Below are 16927 nucleotides of genomic sequence, written 5' to 3' on the forward strand. Positions count from 1 at the left end.
TCCGTGTTTGGAATTTTGTTATTTTTTGAACCTGTTATACTCATTTTTGTTATTACTTTTCACATTCCACCACAGTTCTAGCAGCCTGGTATTATTTTAACTGGACAATTACGGCAGATAAACAATTCTCCCTAGCTTACCATCTCCAGGGTCTTCCACGGTAATCATGGTAAAGTCTTGCTTCCCAATTTTGGCAGAGCCCAGAGTGCTGCTGTCTGGAGACCCCAACACAAGCCGGAACTGCTCGCCGTTCTCGTAAATGACGTCATCTATGATTTTAACCTTGCACTCTTTCACATACTCTCCTGAGGGACACAATGATTGAATGGGAAAGTAAGTAACATTCTACTCCTCCTCCCCCTCTCTCTTCCTTCTTCTCCTCCTCCTCCTTCTTCCACTTCCTCATCATCATCATCATCATTATCCTCCTTCTCCTTCTCCTCCATCACCGCCACCACATCCTCATCATCTCCTCCTCTTCTTCTTATTCCATTCCTTCCTGTTCCTCTTGCTAATGCTGCTGTTACTACTTCGACTTCTAACACTGCTGCTGCTACTGCTTCAACAACAACAACAACAACAGCAGCAACAACAACAACTGCAACTTCAACTACTACACCTAGAACTACAACTACTACTACTACTACTACTACTACTACTACTACTACTACTACTACTACTACTACTACTACTACTACTACTACCACCACCACTACTACTACTACTACAACAACAACTACTACTACTACTACTACCACCACCACCACTACTACTACTACTACTACTACTACTACTACTACTACTACTACTACTACTACTACTACTACTACTACTACTACTAGCAGGCATTGTTCCCATACTCCATTTTCACTCTTTCCTTAGTATTTTACGATCACCGGCTTCAGGCAGCCCCTATCGTTTTCTACTACTACTACTACTACTACTACTACTACTACTACTACTACTACTACTACTATACTGTTAGTACTACTACTACTACTACTACTACTACTACTACTACTACTACTACTACTACTACTACTACTACTACTACTACTACTAATACTACTACTACCAATACTACTACTAATACCACTACTCCTATTACCATCACTATGTCCAACTAATATAAGTTCTATGTTCTTTTCTTTTACAAGTACTATCTGTCGCTTCCTCAACAACAAGCTAATCACCTGGCTCAAACAGGACAATAGATGCATTAGTGTTAGGTCTTTCCTCATAATCCTCCGCTACTTTCGCCGTATCCTGACGTGTATAGCACCTCACAGACGAGGGATGGTTGATGTCACCAGACCGCAAGATGAGGGCCCTCACCTCACCGTCCATCTCCGATACCTTGTACATGGGTTCCTTGAACTGCATCCTGGGGACTATTAAATAAAATAGAATCAGTAATAACAGATGGCTCTGAGATTCGAAACAGAACAAACCTCTATGCGGTAAATGAAAAATCTATCGCGTCTTTGGCGTTATTGTTACTGTTATTCTTTTCATTAATTTTGCAGGAAAACGGCTGAAAAACTTTTATATGGGATTTTGAGCTTTCAAAAGGCTTTAATTAGTTTTTTTGGTTACTTATTCATCATCAAAATAATTAAAATAATACATTCATTTCCTTTATTATTCCCAAGGGGAATTTTTATTTAGGATCTATTCCAAGGGAAGACTTGGAATAACCCAGGCGTCAGCCGCAGAGCAGCGCCACAAAGTGAGCTAAGGTTAGGTGAATTGCTCAAGGCCATACAGCGCAGCGGGTAGTCGAACTCGGTACCTTTCGGGTACGAAGCAACTTCCGTACCGCTGAGCCTCGCTGTCCCTTGCTCATTCTGACATAGCATCAGATTGTAGCAGTGGGTCATATTGTAATATGGTCTAGGGGAACGACACTCCATTTCGGATCGGAAGGTCCAGGGTTCGAGTCCCACTCTGAGCGGCGTATAGTTGAGTCTGAAAAAAAGGCTCTTTACTCACATTCTCTCATCGCACTCAATGTAAAATGAGTACATGGACGTTAAAAGCGCTGTCCCTGTCGGCACGCAATCATGTCTCCTTCTACATGTTCAGGTAGGGTTGCTATTGGGTCGGGACCCCGCCTTGAGCATGTTTAGTGGATATTGCGCTATATAGATGTATGTATAAAATGCTCAAGTTTTGTAGCAGTGGATCACATGTGAATAGCGCATTGTTGTGCGGCTATGTGGTCTAGTGGTATGACACTCGCTTTCGTCCTGGGTTCGAGCCTCGCGCTCGGCGCATAGTTGAGTCCTTGAAAAAGGCTCTTTACTCACATTCTCTCATCGTACTCAGGTGTAAAATCAGTACCTGGCCGTTAACAGCGGTGTCTTTGTCCGAAAAATTGTAATATCGCCTAACAGGCGTCATGTCCCGTCCTACATGTTAAATGTTGCTGTTGACCAGGGATCCCTTGTAAAGCGCTTTGAGCACATTTCGTGGATATTGCGCTATATAAAGCTCAATTAAAAAACAATTTTGTTCATTTTACAAAGTCTGGTAGGTTTACTTAGACGTTGTCTCAAATACATGATAGCAGCGTTTAATGGTGATCACACGACTATGTTATGACGATCGACCCAATCAGCAGCAGCTTCTAATGGTGCTCACACCACTATGTTATGACGATGGACCCAATCATCAGCTTCTAATGGTGCTCACACTACTATGTTATGACGACCGACCCAATCAGCAGCTTCTAATGGTGCTCACACTACTATGTTATGACGATCGACCCAATCATCAGCTTCTAATGATGCTCACACTACTATGTTATGACGATGGACCCGATCAGCAGCTTCTAATGGTGCTCACACTACTATGTTATGACGATTGACCCAATCAGCAGCTTCTAATGATGCTCACACTACTATGTTATGACGATCGACCCAATCAGCAGCAGCTTCTAATGGAGCTCACACTACTATGTTATGACGATTGACCCAATCAGCAGCAGCTTCTAATGGAGCTCACACTACTATGTTATGACGATCGACCCAATCAGCAGCTTCTAATGATGCTCACACTACTATGTTATGACGATCGACCCAATCAGCAGCAGCTTCTAATGGAGCCCACACTACTATGTTATGACGATCGACCCAATCAGCAGCAGCTTCTAATGGAGCTCACACTACTATGTTATGACGATCGACCCAATCATCAGCTTCTAATGATGCTCACACTACTATATTATGACGATGGACCCGATCAGCAGCTTCTAATGGTGCTCACACTACTATGTTATGACGATCGACCCAATCAGCAGCTTCTAATGATGCTCACACTACTATGTTATGACGATCGACCCAATCAGCAGCAGCTTCTAATGGAGCTCACACTACTATGTTATGACGATCGACCCAATCAGCAGCTTCTAATGGTGCTCACACTACTATGTTATGACGATCGACCCAATCATCACCTTCTAATGGAGCTCACACTACTATGTTATGACGATCGACCCAATCAGCAGCTTCTAATGGTGCTCACACTACTATGTTATGACGATCGACCCAATCATCACCTTCTAATGATGCTCACACTACTATGTTATGACGATCGACCCAATCAGCAGCTTCTAATGATGCTCACACTACTATGTTATGACGATGGACCCGATCAGCAGCTTCTAATGGTGCTCACACCACTATCAGCAAATTATTTACCGCACTCTTGCACCGTCGCAAACCCACCCGGAAGCTTCGTCATAACACACCTTTTCAACTAGATGCTCTGCGGTTTCGGGCTCATTACCACAACGGAGGGGTCCTACATGTTGGACATAACAAGCTCTAGATTACTCACGATCTGTGATGGAGTCATTTATCCTGACCACTGCAGTCTTGGGTTCGCCTAGCATGGCATTGACCGGTAGTCTCAGGCGCAGCAGGAATGTTTCTTCGCCTTCCAGTCTTGGTCTGCCGATATCGTCCAGAATGACCACTCGGACAGTCTGCATGGTCACGCCAGGGGCGAAGACCAGGAGTGTGTTGAGAGGAACATAGTCACGGCCAGCTGAAGAGGAAATTTGAGGCAATTCATTGTATTTATCAATCAGTTATAGTTTAGACATAGTTGTGTATAAAGTGCAGATAAGACAAAAAGGACAGTAGCAATTGCTTGCTACCCTTTGGATAGAACACTAGTTTATCGCAAAGTACTTTCGGCCAGATCGAAGAAACCCAGCTACCCAATCACTGCTGAGTGGACAGGGAGTTAAAAAAGAACAATCTCGACTGCACCAGGGATTGATCTTGGGTCCCTTTGCATGTGAAGCGAGTGCTCTAACAATTGAGCTATTTGGATCCATATGGCTTTAGTCAATTTGCTTACATAAATGCCCAATTATGATGAAAAGAAAGTAAAAAGTTTGTGGCAATATTGTTGTACATCCGACAATAGTCGGACATTTGTCTGTATTGGTCATAGGGAGAGGTATAAGAATTTTGGTGATGGATGTCATACATATTAAGATGCTGTTCTTACAGTTTGAAACAGTACAAGTAAAGACAGATTGTGGTGTGTGTTTTTGATTTTAAGGGTTTCACGGCACTTGCGACACATTTAGGTCATATCAGCTCCAGTAAAAAGAAGACAATGGAATAGTCAAAATATTCTAGATTTACAATCAACGCGCCCAAGAAAATTTAAGACAAAGGGGAATTGGTTCGAATAGGGAATAAATGTATATTCCAAGAGCATGCCATCAATGTACTTAGTTTGAGATTACATAAAAGTCTCAGCCAGACACCAGCACAGAATCCCACTAAGAGGAACACAGTCAAATGTTTACAGAATGCTTAACTAACAACAACAACAAAAAAAAAAAAACGAAAAAAAACAACAACAAAAAAACAACAGAGAGATGATTACCAGGGCAAAAAATATCATCTCCCAAAACTATAACTATTAATTTGTTCGTTTGTTTTGATTTTTGTTTTTGAGGGTTTTACGGCGCTTGCAACACATTAAGGTCATATCAGCGCCAGTATAAAGGAAGTAAATGGGATAGTAAAAAGTTCTAGAATTACAATTAAAGCACAAAAGAAAAGGTGAGACAAAGGAGAATTGGTTCAAATAGGGAACAGATGTAGATTCCAAGAGCACACCGTCAAAGTACTTAGTTTGAGATCACCTAAAAGTCTCATCCAGACACAAGCCCAGGTCCCAACTAAGAGGAATACACTCAAATGTTTACCAATCATATAATATAATATGTAAGCTAAACATAATACAATGCATAACAGAGAGATGATTTACAAGGAAAAAAAATATCATCTCCCAAAACTATAACTATACATTTGACTGTTTCCCTCCCAACAAAGGAACTCCGGCAAGGATCAGGAAAAAACTAAGTAATCTCATTCCAAGACAATGACAGGAAACAATTGGAAAACGGGTATGGGGGGGGGGGGGGATAGAAGACATGGCATGTACCTCCATGCCCACAATGGGAGGTCAGGAACCCCACCCAGAATTTGATAGTTTCCTTCCAAGACAGTGCAGGGATAAAACTGAGTAATCTTATTCCAAGACAAAGACAGAAAGCAACTCGGATAAACATAATATATAAGAGAGAAGACACAACGTGACCTCCTGCCCACCACAAGAGGTCAAAGGACCACGCCCAACAAAATGGAAAACACAAGAAAATTTTTGTACTCGCCCTTCTTCGGTTGTGGTAATCAAGGAAATATCTCAGCTATCATAATCTACTGGTTTTTTTTTTATTTTAATTATTTTTTTTGGGGGGGGGGGGGGTAATGGCATTTCTTTGTTCCTTACTATTTTAATTCTTAATTATTCAAAAATTGCCTGTTTTTCCATACAGTTATTTATTCATTACCCATTTAATGATTCGTTCATTAACTTATTTAAGAAATTGTTTTCACTTCCATCTTCCTGATTTGTCTCTCGATTCATCATCATTAACGTTTACCTCCTATACTGCCGTACTCTGGAAAAAAGACAACCCATATTTGAAAATTTGGCCATAAAACTCGTCCTTCAAATATCGATCGATTTAATTGACCCTCGTCTAGGCAAAATTTAAAAAAAAATAAAAAAAACTCTTGTTTTTTGTTGTTGCCAAGACGAGGGTCATTTAAATCGATCGATATATTATGAAGTACGAGTTTTATTTTAATTTTAAAATATGAGTTTTTTTCCAGAGTATACAAAACACAGAGTCAAACAGAAAACAAACCAATTATCAAATAAGAAGATTTGGCAAAGATTATGAACATTTAAATCAAATAATTCTTTTAACTGCTATTTCATAGGCTAATGCAACCGCATATTATTTCAATTAAAGGGGAAGGAACTCAATACTCTTGACACAAATTACATATATTGAGTTATCTCCCTTAATTGGTAAATTATATCTTCTCCGCTATTAAAGCGAAGCTTTGAAAAGCATTACAGCTATCTAGATATCTGATTTTAAAAGTAAGAAGAAAGAAAGACACGAATTTTATCTCATTTTAAAAATAGATTAAAAAAAAAAAAAAAAAAGATAGCAAAAGGAATTAGAAACTGTACGAAAAAAGTGTTTGTAACTTGGAAGGTATTCAAGTCCGATCAACAATAAACCTTCTTGGATGCTTTTTCAACAAAATATTATATTCTCTTTATACTAATGGAGCTAAGATCAAATAACAACAAAACACTTAAAGGGTATTTAACAGGGCATGACAACATTCAAACAAGTTTTGAAATGGTTGCACAATAGTTTCAAAGGAGCTAGAATGTTTTTGCACCGTTGAGATTGCAATTTAGATTTTATAATATTTTTGTTGACAATTACATTAGCAATAATAATAATAATAATAATAATAATAATAATAATAATAATAATAATAATAATAATAATAATAATAATAATAATAATAATAATAATAATAATAATAATAATAATAATAATAATAATAATAATAATAATAATAATAATATCATCATCACATCCATCATCATCATCATCATCATCATCATCATCATCATCATCATCACACACCACATCATCATCATCACACATCATCATCATCATCATCATCATCATCATCATCATAACACATCATCATCATCATCATCATCATCACATCATCATATCATAATAATAATAATAATAATAATAATAATAATAATAATAATAATAATAATAATAATAATAATAATAATAATAATAATAATCCATAAAATCATTCCAATTTTAAAGACATGTCATTCTTACCACTAGCCGATTTCGGGTCACTCTTGCTGGACCGTATGGTAACATTGCTGGGTTTGCTGAGGTCAGTTCCGGTCCTCCATACCTTGACCTCGATAGGTCCGTCACTCTCATCCACGCTGTACTCGGGATTGCCCAGGTAGAAGGTCGGCTCTGGAGGGAAATAATAAATGTGAAATGCACAAAAGATTATAATATGTAAATGTTGCTGCTCGAAGCTCGAAGAAATAAATAATAATGTGAAATTGAATGTAAGCTTCAATTTAATTACAAAAACCGATCAAATGAACGTTTCGGGTTTCCCCTTTATAAACAAAACAGGATGAATGAAACACCACACATGAATGAGAAAAGGTCGTAGTGGCTTAGTTAAGATTCATGAATCCTAACTACGCCACTACCACATTTTCTCATTCATCTGTGGTGTTTCATTCATCCTGTTTTGTTGATAAAGGGGAAACCCGAAACGTTCATTTGATCTGTTTTTGTGATTAAATAGAAGCTTACAATCAATTTCACATTATTATTTATTTATTTTCCTTACGTTATCGAATACTACAACACCTTGTCAACACACATTTCGCAATTTTTCTGAAAAAAAAAAAAATTTTCCTTCGAATAGGGAATGAGATTAGCGGAAGAGTAGCGTCCCTTGATTGGACGTCACCCATAGTCTGTGAAGTCACGGCGGAAAAGTTATTAGAGAGAGAACGTCATGTTGGTTGTGCGCATGCGTCTCTCGTCCTCGCATTCCCTATAGCACTCGATTAGAATTTAAAGACTAAACCACAAAGAGGAAGTCTCATGTTTAGGAATTTTGGAAAAAGCTGGAAGACAGTTTAATCGTACAACATGGGTCTATTAAAAATAAATATAAAAGGGGGTCCCGATAGCTAAGTTGGGAGACCACTCGCTTCACCCGCAAAGGGACCAAGATCGATCCCGGGTGCAGCCGATATTTTTTTTCTGACCCCCCCCCCCCCCCCCCCCCCCCCCCCCGCCCATTGTCCACCTAGCAGTGAATGGGTATCTGAGACTGTTATACTTGGCAGAAAGTACCTACTTTGCGATAGACTAGCGTCCTATCCAAAGAATAGCTAGCAATTTCTATTGTCCGTTTCACGCTATAGAAACCGGGATAAACTTCGGCTCTTATGAGCCTAATGGCTCTGGAGGACTACTTTTTTTTTCAAAACAAAAAAGCTTTTTGACCCAAATCTTTTAAAAGGCATTTTTGTCGATGTGTAAATAAATTGTTCCTGAAATCTGTGTCACTGGGTCTGTGGGATCAACGTATGTTTTCACAACAATGTCTTCATCGAAACATTCACCGTTGAGATTCTAACTTGAACGTGTCAATTCATTGCCAGATCTCTTTGTAAATCCTCACTTAAATCATCACACCTGTTGTTGCCATCATAATATACGACTCAACTAGTCATTCAGGCATTTTTGTCGGAATCAAATAAAAGAAGAATAAAAAAAAAACCATTCGTTTCATGCAAGCGACGTCTACTTATTTGCAGGTCTCATAGCCTAAAATGTTGTAATGGAATTATTCTCAAACCAGCGCAAAATATTGTCTATTACAATAGATAATGTGGACGTTTCGGGTGTTCCCTTTATTAACAATACACATTGAATGAAACACTACCGACGAATGAGATAATATTATGTGATTCTCACAAATTATTTCGCTACTTAGAGAACAACTCGATTAATTTTTGTGAGATTAAAATGGCAGAGGGGAAAAGACATAAAAAGACATTCCTTGAAGCCATATCATGACTAATTATAAACACTTCGTGGGGACCTGTGCTTGTGTCTGACTTTTAGGTGATCTCAAACTAAGTACATTGATAGTGTGCTCTTGGAATTTGAACCAATTCCCCTTTCGTCTAATCTTTTCTTGGGTGCTTTAATTGTAATTCTAGAACTTTTTACTTTACCATTTTTCCCCCTTTTTACTGGCGCTGATATGACCTTAATGTGTTGCGAGCGCCGTAAAACCCTTAAAAACAAAAACAACAATAAACTTTTTCTTTTCTTTTGATTCCCGAAAAATTGCCTGCTACCTATTTGATAGAATGCATACTGATCTAACTATTAAAAAACAAAACACCTCTGATGTTTCAGAATGAAATCCAAAATGAATAGTTCGAGTAATACTTTTAATAAATGAGAATTAAAGTTACAATTCATTACCAAACAAGGGAATCTCTCCCCCCCCCCCAACACACACACACACACTTTCCAGCACAGGTTGGGTAGTTGGGTCTATTAGATCAGGTGGGAAGTACTTTTCGATAGACCAGCGTCCTATACAAAAGTACTTTCCGCCAGATTTATTAGACCTAGCTAACCAGCTACCGTCACCGATTGGTGGACAGGGGCGATCAGAAAAAAAAACCCAAAAAAACTCTCGACTTCACCTATGCCCAGGACCAACCACGACCCCTTGGCGTGTAAAGCGAGTGTTCTACCAACTTAGCTATCGGACCCATCCCCGGGGGGGGGGGGGCGGGGGTATCTAGGTAGATATGTTAGATTTCATTCTTAATCTAATTTGTTGCTTTTTGTGTTATCAGATTACCATCTTGAGAATTTATAGCCAGCAGTTACACAAGATAACGAGGCCTTTCATGACCCAATAAATTCACGGTGAATTTCTTGAAGACATAAATCCTTCACTCTGGAATGTATAAATCTTAACTAATAAATATAATAATTTTTTAATTTTTTTTTTTTTTTTTTTTTGGGGGGGGGGGGGGGGGGTATCTTTACTTATCGTAAAAAAAAGCATTTTATTTGTCTAACGTTCAGACAGTAAGATATTAACCGCAAATATCTTTAGGATTTGATTTTAACTATTATTCTCAAAATTGATCCTAAAACTGGCATGAAATAAAAATTACCCGAGACGGGTGGATGTTAAATATTAAGAATAAATTTTTTTTAATGCCTAAAGCAAAAATTGGAATTTTTTTTTTTTTTAATTTTGAAATCAGGTTTAAATTCATGTAAAAAAAAACGTGGGCATTTGTAGAGCGCAATATCCAATAAACGGGCTCAAGCGCTTTACAAGAGGTATCTAATCAACAGCAAACATTTAATATGATAGCCTAGACATGGCGCCTATTAAGCGATATTAATTTTTTTTTCCTCCGACATTTCCTCCGTGCTTGTCTTCCCGTTTAACCGGTCTAAATCGTAAGTTGTTGACTCGTGAGTTGTGATTCGGTGAGTTGTGAGCGAGTGATAATTGATACTATTTTAACTATGACCTAACAACGTAAGGTAGATTTATAGTGACAGGCCAAGATAAGCCAGTCTGACAGCCATTGTTGTTTTTGTTGTATCAAGAGTTAGTGATAATGAATGGAAGTATTCGTTCCTTACTTCCTGTTTATAGCAGTCCTAGATAGACGACATTCTTTGCCTAAACTATTGAATAGAAAACAAAATACCCCCCCCCCCCCCCCAACGAAAAGAAAAAACAACAAAACAACAACAAACACAAAAAACAAAGAAAAAATTAACCCAAAAAAACCCGAAAGACCCCCCCCCCCCCCCCCCCCCCCCTCCCAACAAAAACACACCTGAGTAAGGGAAGAAAAAAACAACAACAAATAAAAAAAAACAAACAAAAAAACACCCCCTCACTCAAAAAAAAAAAACCCAAGCAAAACAAAACACACACACATACACACACACACACACACACACACACACACACACACACACCTAAATAAGGAAAGAAAGGTCTTGTTAGGAAATTATTTGTGACCCTACGCCTCGAAGCGGTATTACGTCGGGATTTGGAAAATGAAGAAAACCGGTTTTAAAGTGGAAATGGTCAAAATGATCAAATTTTAGTTTTTGGTTGTTTCATAAACTACAATCATTTTTCTACATGAAAACATAATAATTCAACACAAGTATTGACGATAAGCTATATATATTTAAAGTTTAAAAAAGCAACTATCGGTGAAATATTCAAAACAAGAATTGATTTTCTCTCAGAGAGCCACCATTTCCAAGGCTGCACTTGCCAATAATAGTTAATAAGAAATACTTGGACCTCAAACTTTAGCCTCGTTGGTTTTTAAAGTTCGTGTTGCTCTACTTATCACTTGATGCACTTTTAGCACTCTCTCTCTCTCTCTCTCTCTCTCTCTCTCTCTCTCTCTCAAACACACACACACACACACACACACACAGAGACTACAACCACCACCACCGCATCTTCATCACGACCACTACCACTACAATCACCACCACCACCGCATCAACACTGCTACTGCTACTTCAACCACCACCACCACATCATTATCACTACTACTACAACCACCACCACCACATCATCATCACTACCACTACTACTACAACCACTACCACTACATCATCACTACTACTACAACCACTGCCACTACTACAACCACAGTCACCACCACCACGACCACCACATCATCATCATCACTACCACTACTACTACTAAAACAGCCATTATGACATCATCATCATCACTACTACTACTACTACTACTACTACTACTACGACTACTACTACTACTACGACTACGACTACTACAACCACCAACACAACATCATCCTCACTACCACCATTATGTTTTGGAGCTTTTCTTCACTTGAAATAAGGAAACTTTGCGGTTGTATTTGGCAATGTGCTCATATATCAGAAAATATTTGTAATCAGTTATCTATTTCGATCTATACAATATGTAAACACAATACCAAATATCATCCCAATTCCCTTTTTGTGTGTGCGGAATTCCTCTTTCGGTATTGAAATTCCTCCGAGTGGTTTCTGAAATTCCTGTGAGTCAAATTGAAAATTAGCGTCTCTGCAAATTTTACTATTCCCGTATCTGAGGAGTTATCTTTGCCCCATTGATTTGATTATATATGAAAACGGTGCCTCACTTCAAAGTCGATTTTCTCAAACCTTGGTTTTTACACTCTCCCTACATCAAACGGTCACAGTTGGGCAATGAATAATCAGAATTTTATAAATTTGGTATCAAATTTTTAAGCATAATATAAGCTATGATTGTGTACCAAAAACCCAACATTGAAAAATCCGACTTAATACCGTTTCGAGGCGGAGGGTCACATTTTGTTTCAAAGTGATTTTGTTTGTAATGACGTCTTTGCAACAAAAAAGAACAAAATAAAAAAAAATAAAAAACCAAAAAAAATAAAAAAAATACAACCAAACAAACTAAAATAAAAAGACCTGGTAAAGCCTAATACATATAAAATAATCAACAATCGTAAGTCATTTTAGCCATGCATGCCCAAGTGAAATTCATATTCAAGGGTCTATCGAGAAAAGACAGCAGAGAAAACTCAGACGGAGATAATAACTCAGGCGTTAACCGCAGCGTAAAGCAGGAAAGTGAGCAAACGGGTCTAAGTGCAGCTATGTGGTCTTGTGGTATGACACTCGCTTTCAGATCTGAAGGTCCTGGGTTCGAGCCTCGTTCGTTCTGCGCATTTTTTGTTTGTTTGTTGCTTTAGGTCTCTTCCAACACAATTGAGGTTATATGAGAGACCGCTGAAACAAAAAAACAAGCAATCTAACAAAAATACTTGAGTCCTTGGAAAAGACTCTTTACTCACATTCTCTTACCGTACTCAGGTGTAAAATGAGTACCTGGCCGTTAACAGCGTTGTCTCTGTCCGAAAAAAATTGTAATATCGCCAACAGGCGTCATGTCTCGTCCTTTATGTTGAGTATTGCTGTTGGCCAGGGACCCTTTGTAAAGCGCTTTGAGCACATATTGATATTGCTCTATAGATAGAATGCGCTTGGCCAAGGAGTTCACAACATTGCCATCCGGAAGTATAACGGACCAACACAAAAACTCTGTGTAACCATGAACTTTTATAGTCTGGTTAATACAGTTTAGTGAGAACAACTCACAAACGCGGATGGCAAAAACAATAACAAAGGCCTGAGTGACGTCATCTGCATACTATCTATATAAAAGCTCAATTTATTTCAAGTTCTTGCTATAGGAAGGAAAAAACACAACAACCCCGAGATGCCAAAGCGAGGTTCAAACCCGGGTCTTCCCGTATGGAAGGTGTAATGTCTTATCCACTCCTAAATCTGACCCTGTACCCTAACATTTCGGGTACAAAGTTTTATAACTAAAAATAAATATAAATCACACACACACACACACACACACACACACACACACACTCACACACACAAATAAATAAATAAATAAATAAATAAATAAATAAATAAAAAACCTAAACAGAAAAAAACGTGTTTAGCACAGAACCTTTGTCAGCAGTATGATTACTGAATGAAGATAGTGCGGCTATGCGGTATAATGGAATGGGATCGTGGATAGCTCATACGGTAGAGTCACGCTCTCCCCGGCCAGGCGGAGTTGTCGTACCAGTAAGGTCGCGGGTTCAAACCCCCATCACCGCCGCGAAATTGTTATTCTCTAATGTCTTCTGGCACTTTCCTACTCACTTCATCTCAAATGGTATGACACTCGCTTTTAGATTGGAAGGACGAGCTCTGCGCATAGTTGAGTCCTTTGAAAAGGCTCTTTACTCACACTCTCTCACCGTACTCAGGTGTAAAAATGAGTACCTGGCCGTTAACGGCGATGACACTGTCAGAAAAAAAAAATTATAATATCGGCAAACAGATGTCATATCACGTCCGACATGTTAAGTGTTGCTGTTGGCCAGGGACCCTTTGTAAAGCGATTTGAGCACGTTTAGTGGATATTGCTCTATATAAAAGCTCAATTTAGCAATATAATAAAGATCTAATATTCATTTTTTAAAAATTATTCTTTCTAATTCTATGTGCTCGGGATAGATTGCATCATATTCCGACAATTTAAAAAAAAATAGAATTGAATTGGACAAAAAATGTTCATAAAATTTAATATCGATATGACAAAAGTCTATTTTGTTGGTAGAAGAAAGAATTTTGATAAAGCTTATTGTGCGCATCCTTCCCTCAGGGAGGCAGCCTTGTGGTTTTTGCATAGGTGTTGGCAAACGGGCGGACCACTCGAAGAGGTGAAGAGGTTCTGAAGTGGGTGGTCATCGCTCCTAGAAGAGAGCGCATTGGTATGGCCAGGGCCCACACAGTGCTATGAAACCAATTACCGTCGAGGCAGTGGAGGTGAAAACTCGTTAGGGAAGCAGCTGGTTTCCCACTTTAACGAGGCTCTGCCTCCCATTGACATTTTGTTTACGTGTGGAGGGAGTCTTTGTCAAGTGGATGGTGCGGTGTCAAAATATCTTGACTGACACGTTTTATTTGGTTGGGTTTTTTTTTCTTATTTGCTTTGGGGGGGGGGGGGGGGGGGGGGGAGGGGAGGGTGAGGGGGGGGGGTCATTAAAAAAAAAGTCCAACCGCATTTTTTCGAATTACATATTTTATTATTATTATTATTATTATTATTATTATTATTATTATTATTATTATTATTATTATATATTATTATATTATTATTATTATTATTATTATTATTATTATTATTATTATTATTATTATTATTATTATTATTATTATTATTATTATTATTGTTATTATTATATATTATTATTATTATTATTATTATTGTTATTATTATTATTATTATTATTATCATTATTATTATTATTATTATTATTATTATTATTATTATTATTATTATTATTATTGTACGTATTGGTGGTATTACGATTGTTGTATTTTTTATGGTTATTTGTGGTATCCGTTTATTTTTTCGTTCCATTTACCATTTTTTCCCACTTTCATGTATGTTGTCATCAAATTGTGTGATTTATTGGCGAAAGCCTAAGATTGAATAAACTTTGAAACTATTAAATGTGGCATATCTCTCCCTCCAGTGACCTCGAAGATTCAAAAGAGAAGACTGAGACTTGCGGGGCACTGCTGGAGACACAAGGAGGAGATTGCCAGCAGTCTTGTGCTATGGGAACCACATGAGCGAACCAGAAGCAGAGGCAGGCAGAATAAAACTTACATTGACTGTCTGCTAGATGACACAGGAATGGACAACACCCGGGAGCTGCGTACGCTTATGGAGGACAGGACAGAATGGCGAAGACTTGTGGCTCATGTTGGGCGCCCCAAGGGGCGGCCTAAGTAAGTAAGCATATCGCTCCTGGGCGATATTGTGGAAGTGTTTTAGATACAGGATTAGTACACAAATAAGGCGATTTCTAAATATATTATGTGCAATCACCCTGACAATGATGCCCTGTTTAAAATATTATAGATAATGGAGAGGGGGGCTCGTGCGGTGGGGAAAGAGAGGGTGAGGTGTAGGTAGAAAACGTGCGTGGTGGTAAATACAACAAAAGAGGTGGCGGAGGAGAAGGAGGAGGAGGAGGAGGAGGAGGAGGAGGAGGAGGAGGAGGAAGACCGGTGGGAGGAGACGGGGGAACAAGAGCAGGGGAAGAAGAAGAAGAAGAAGAAGAAGAAGAAGAAGAAGAAGAAGAAGAAGAAGAAGAAGAAGGAAGAAGAGAGAGAGGAGGAGAGAGGAGGAAAGAGCAGAGGGAGGAGGAGGAGGAGAGAAGAAGAAGAAGAAGAAGAAAAGAAGAAGAGAAGAAAGAGAAGAAGAAAGAAGGAAGAAGAAGAAGAAGAAGAAGAAGAAGAAGAAGAAGAAGAAGAAGAAGAAGAAGAAGAAGAAGAGGAGGAGGAGGAGGAGGAGGAAAAGAAGAATGAGAAGCTGACGAAAACAGTGTGAGTGAAGTAAATCAACTAAGATGTAACAATGTGTTTGTATTGGTGCGTGATGGGGGGGGGGGGGGGGGTCCGTTTCGGAGTGCAAGTAAAATAAAAACGATAGAGAAATTAATGTGGTTTTAAAAAGCGTTCACTGTTCACGACACGAAACAGGGATAGAGAGATACCAATCCATTCCCATGGAGGTTGGAGGATAAGGCAGGGAAGGTAGAAAGTAGAATGACGGGGTAATGTTAACATTCTCCAAACCAGGTGAGCATTAAATGACACCGAGACAAAGACGTTGGGTACGGTAATGCGACGCTAATGAGGATCTGGCCCGCAAAACCAGATTGCCGTGAGTGTGTGTGTGTGTGTGTGTGTGTGTGTGTGTGTGTTTATGTGTGTGAGTTGGATGAATGTTAGGATTAGATAAGAGTGGAGTGGGGGGGGGGGGGGGGGGTGCGTGTGTTTGAGTCGTGAGTAATGAACTTGAAGTGAGCACAATCTACATATTTATGAGACAGACCATGTGGTCTGTGCATGTATGGGGCGAATCACAGTTAATGCCAAAGGTTGTTGTTGGTGACAAGGTAAACAAAGCGATTAGTTTAGTTGTTGTTTTTTTAATTAATGCATTACAATATATTTTATTCATGATAAACACCACGCTTTAAGCACTCAACAATTATCTATTTTTAATCTCATTCATCTGTGGTGTTTCATCCATCCTGTTTTGTTGATAAAGGGGAAACCCGAAACATTCATTTGATCTGGGGTTTTTTATAATAAAATTGAAGCTTACATTCAATATCACATCACTATTTATTTCTTCCAGCTTCGAGCAGCAACAGTTACATTACCCACTGCAAATAAGTGCACCTCGCTCGCTACAACCTCGCGGCTATGTGGTCTAGTGGTATGCCA

General features: G+C 38.7%; 1 protein-coding gene across 1 annotated transcript in view; it reads right to left on the reverse strand.

Moving 5' to 3' along the window:
* LOC144970474 (FRAS1-related extracellular matrix protein 2-like) overlaps positions 1 to 16927 on the reverse strand; it is a 216174-nt gene that overhangs the window by 23512 nt on the left and 175735 nt on the right. Inside the window, exons 8-11 of the mRNA XM_078910158.1 lie at positions 7265 to 7414; positions 3841 to 4050; positions 1194 to 1391; positions 141 to 305 (exon numbers count right to left, since the gene is read on the reverse strand). Coding sequence (XP_078766284.1) covers positions 141 to 305; positions 1194 to 1391; positions 3841 to 4050; positions 7265 to 7414 — 723 coding nt within the window. The remainder of the gene's footprint in view (positions 1 to 140; positions 306 to 1193; positions 1392 to 3840; positions 4051 to 7264; positions 7415 to 16927) is intronic.

The sequence above is a fragment of the Berghia stephanieae genome, chromosome 4 (assembly GCF_034508935.2).
Source record: "Berghia stephanieae isolate SIO BIC M18660-M18661 chromosome 4, UCSD_Bste_1.3, whole genome shotgun sequence".
Classification (NCBI taxonomy): Eukaryota; Metazoa; Mollusca; class Gastropoda; order Nudibranchia; family Aeolidiidae; genus Berghia; species Berghia stephanieae.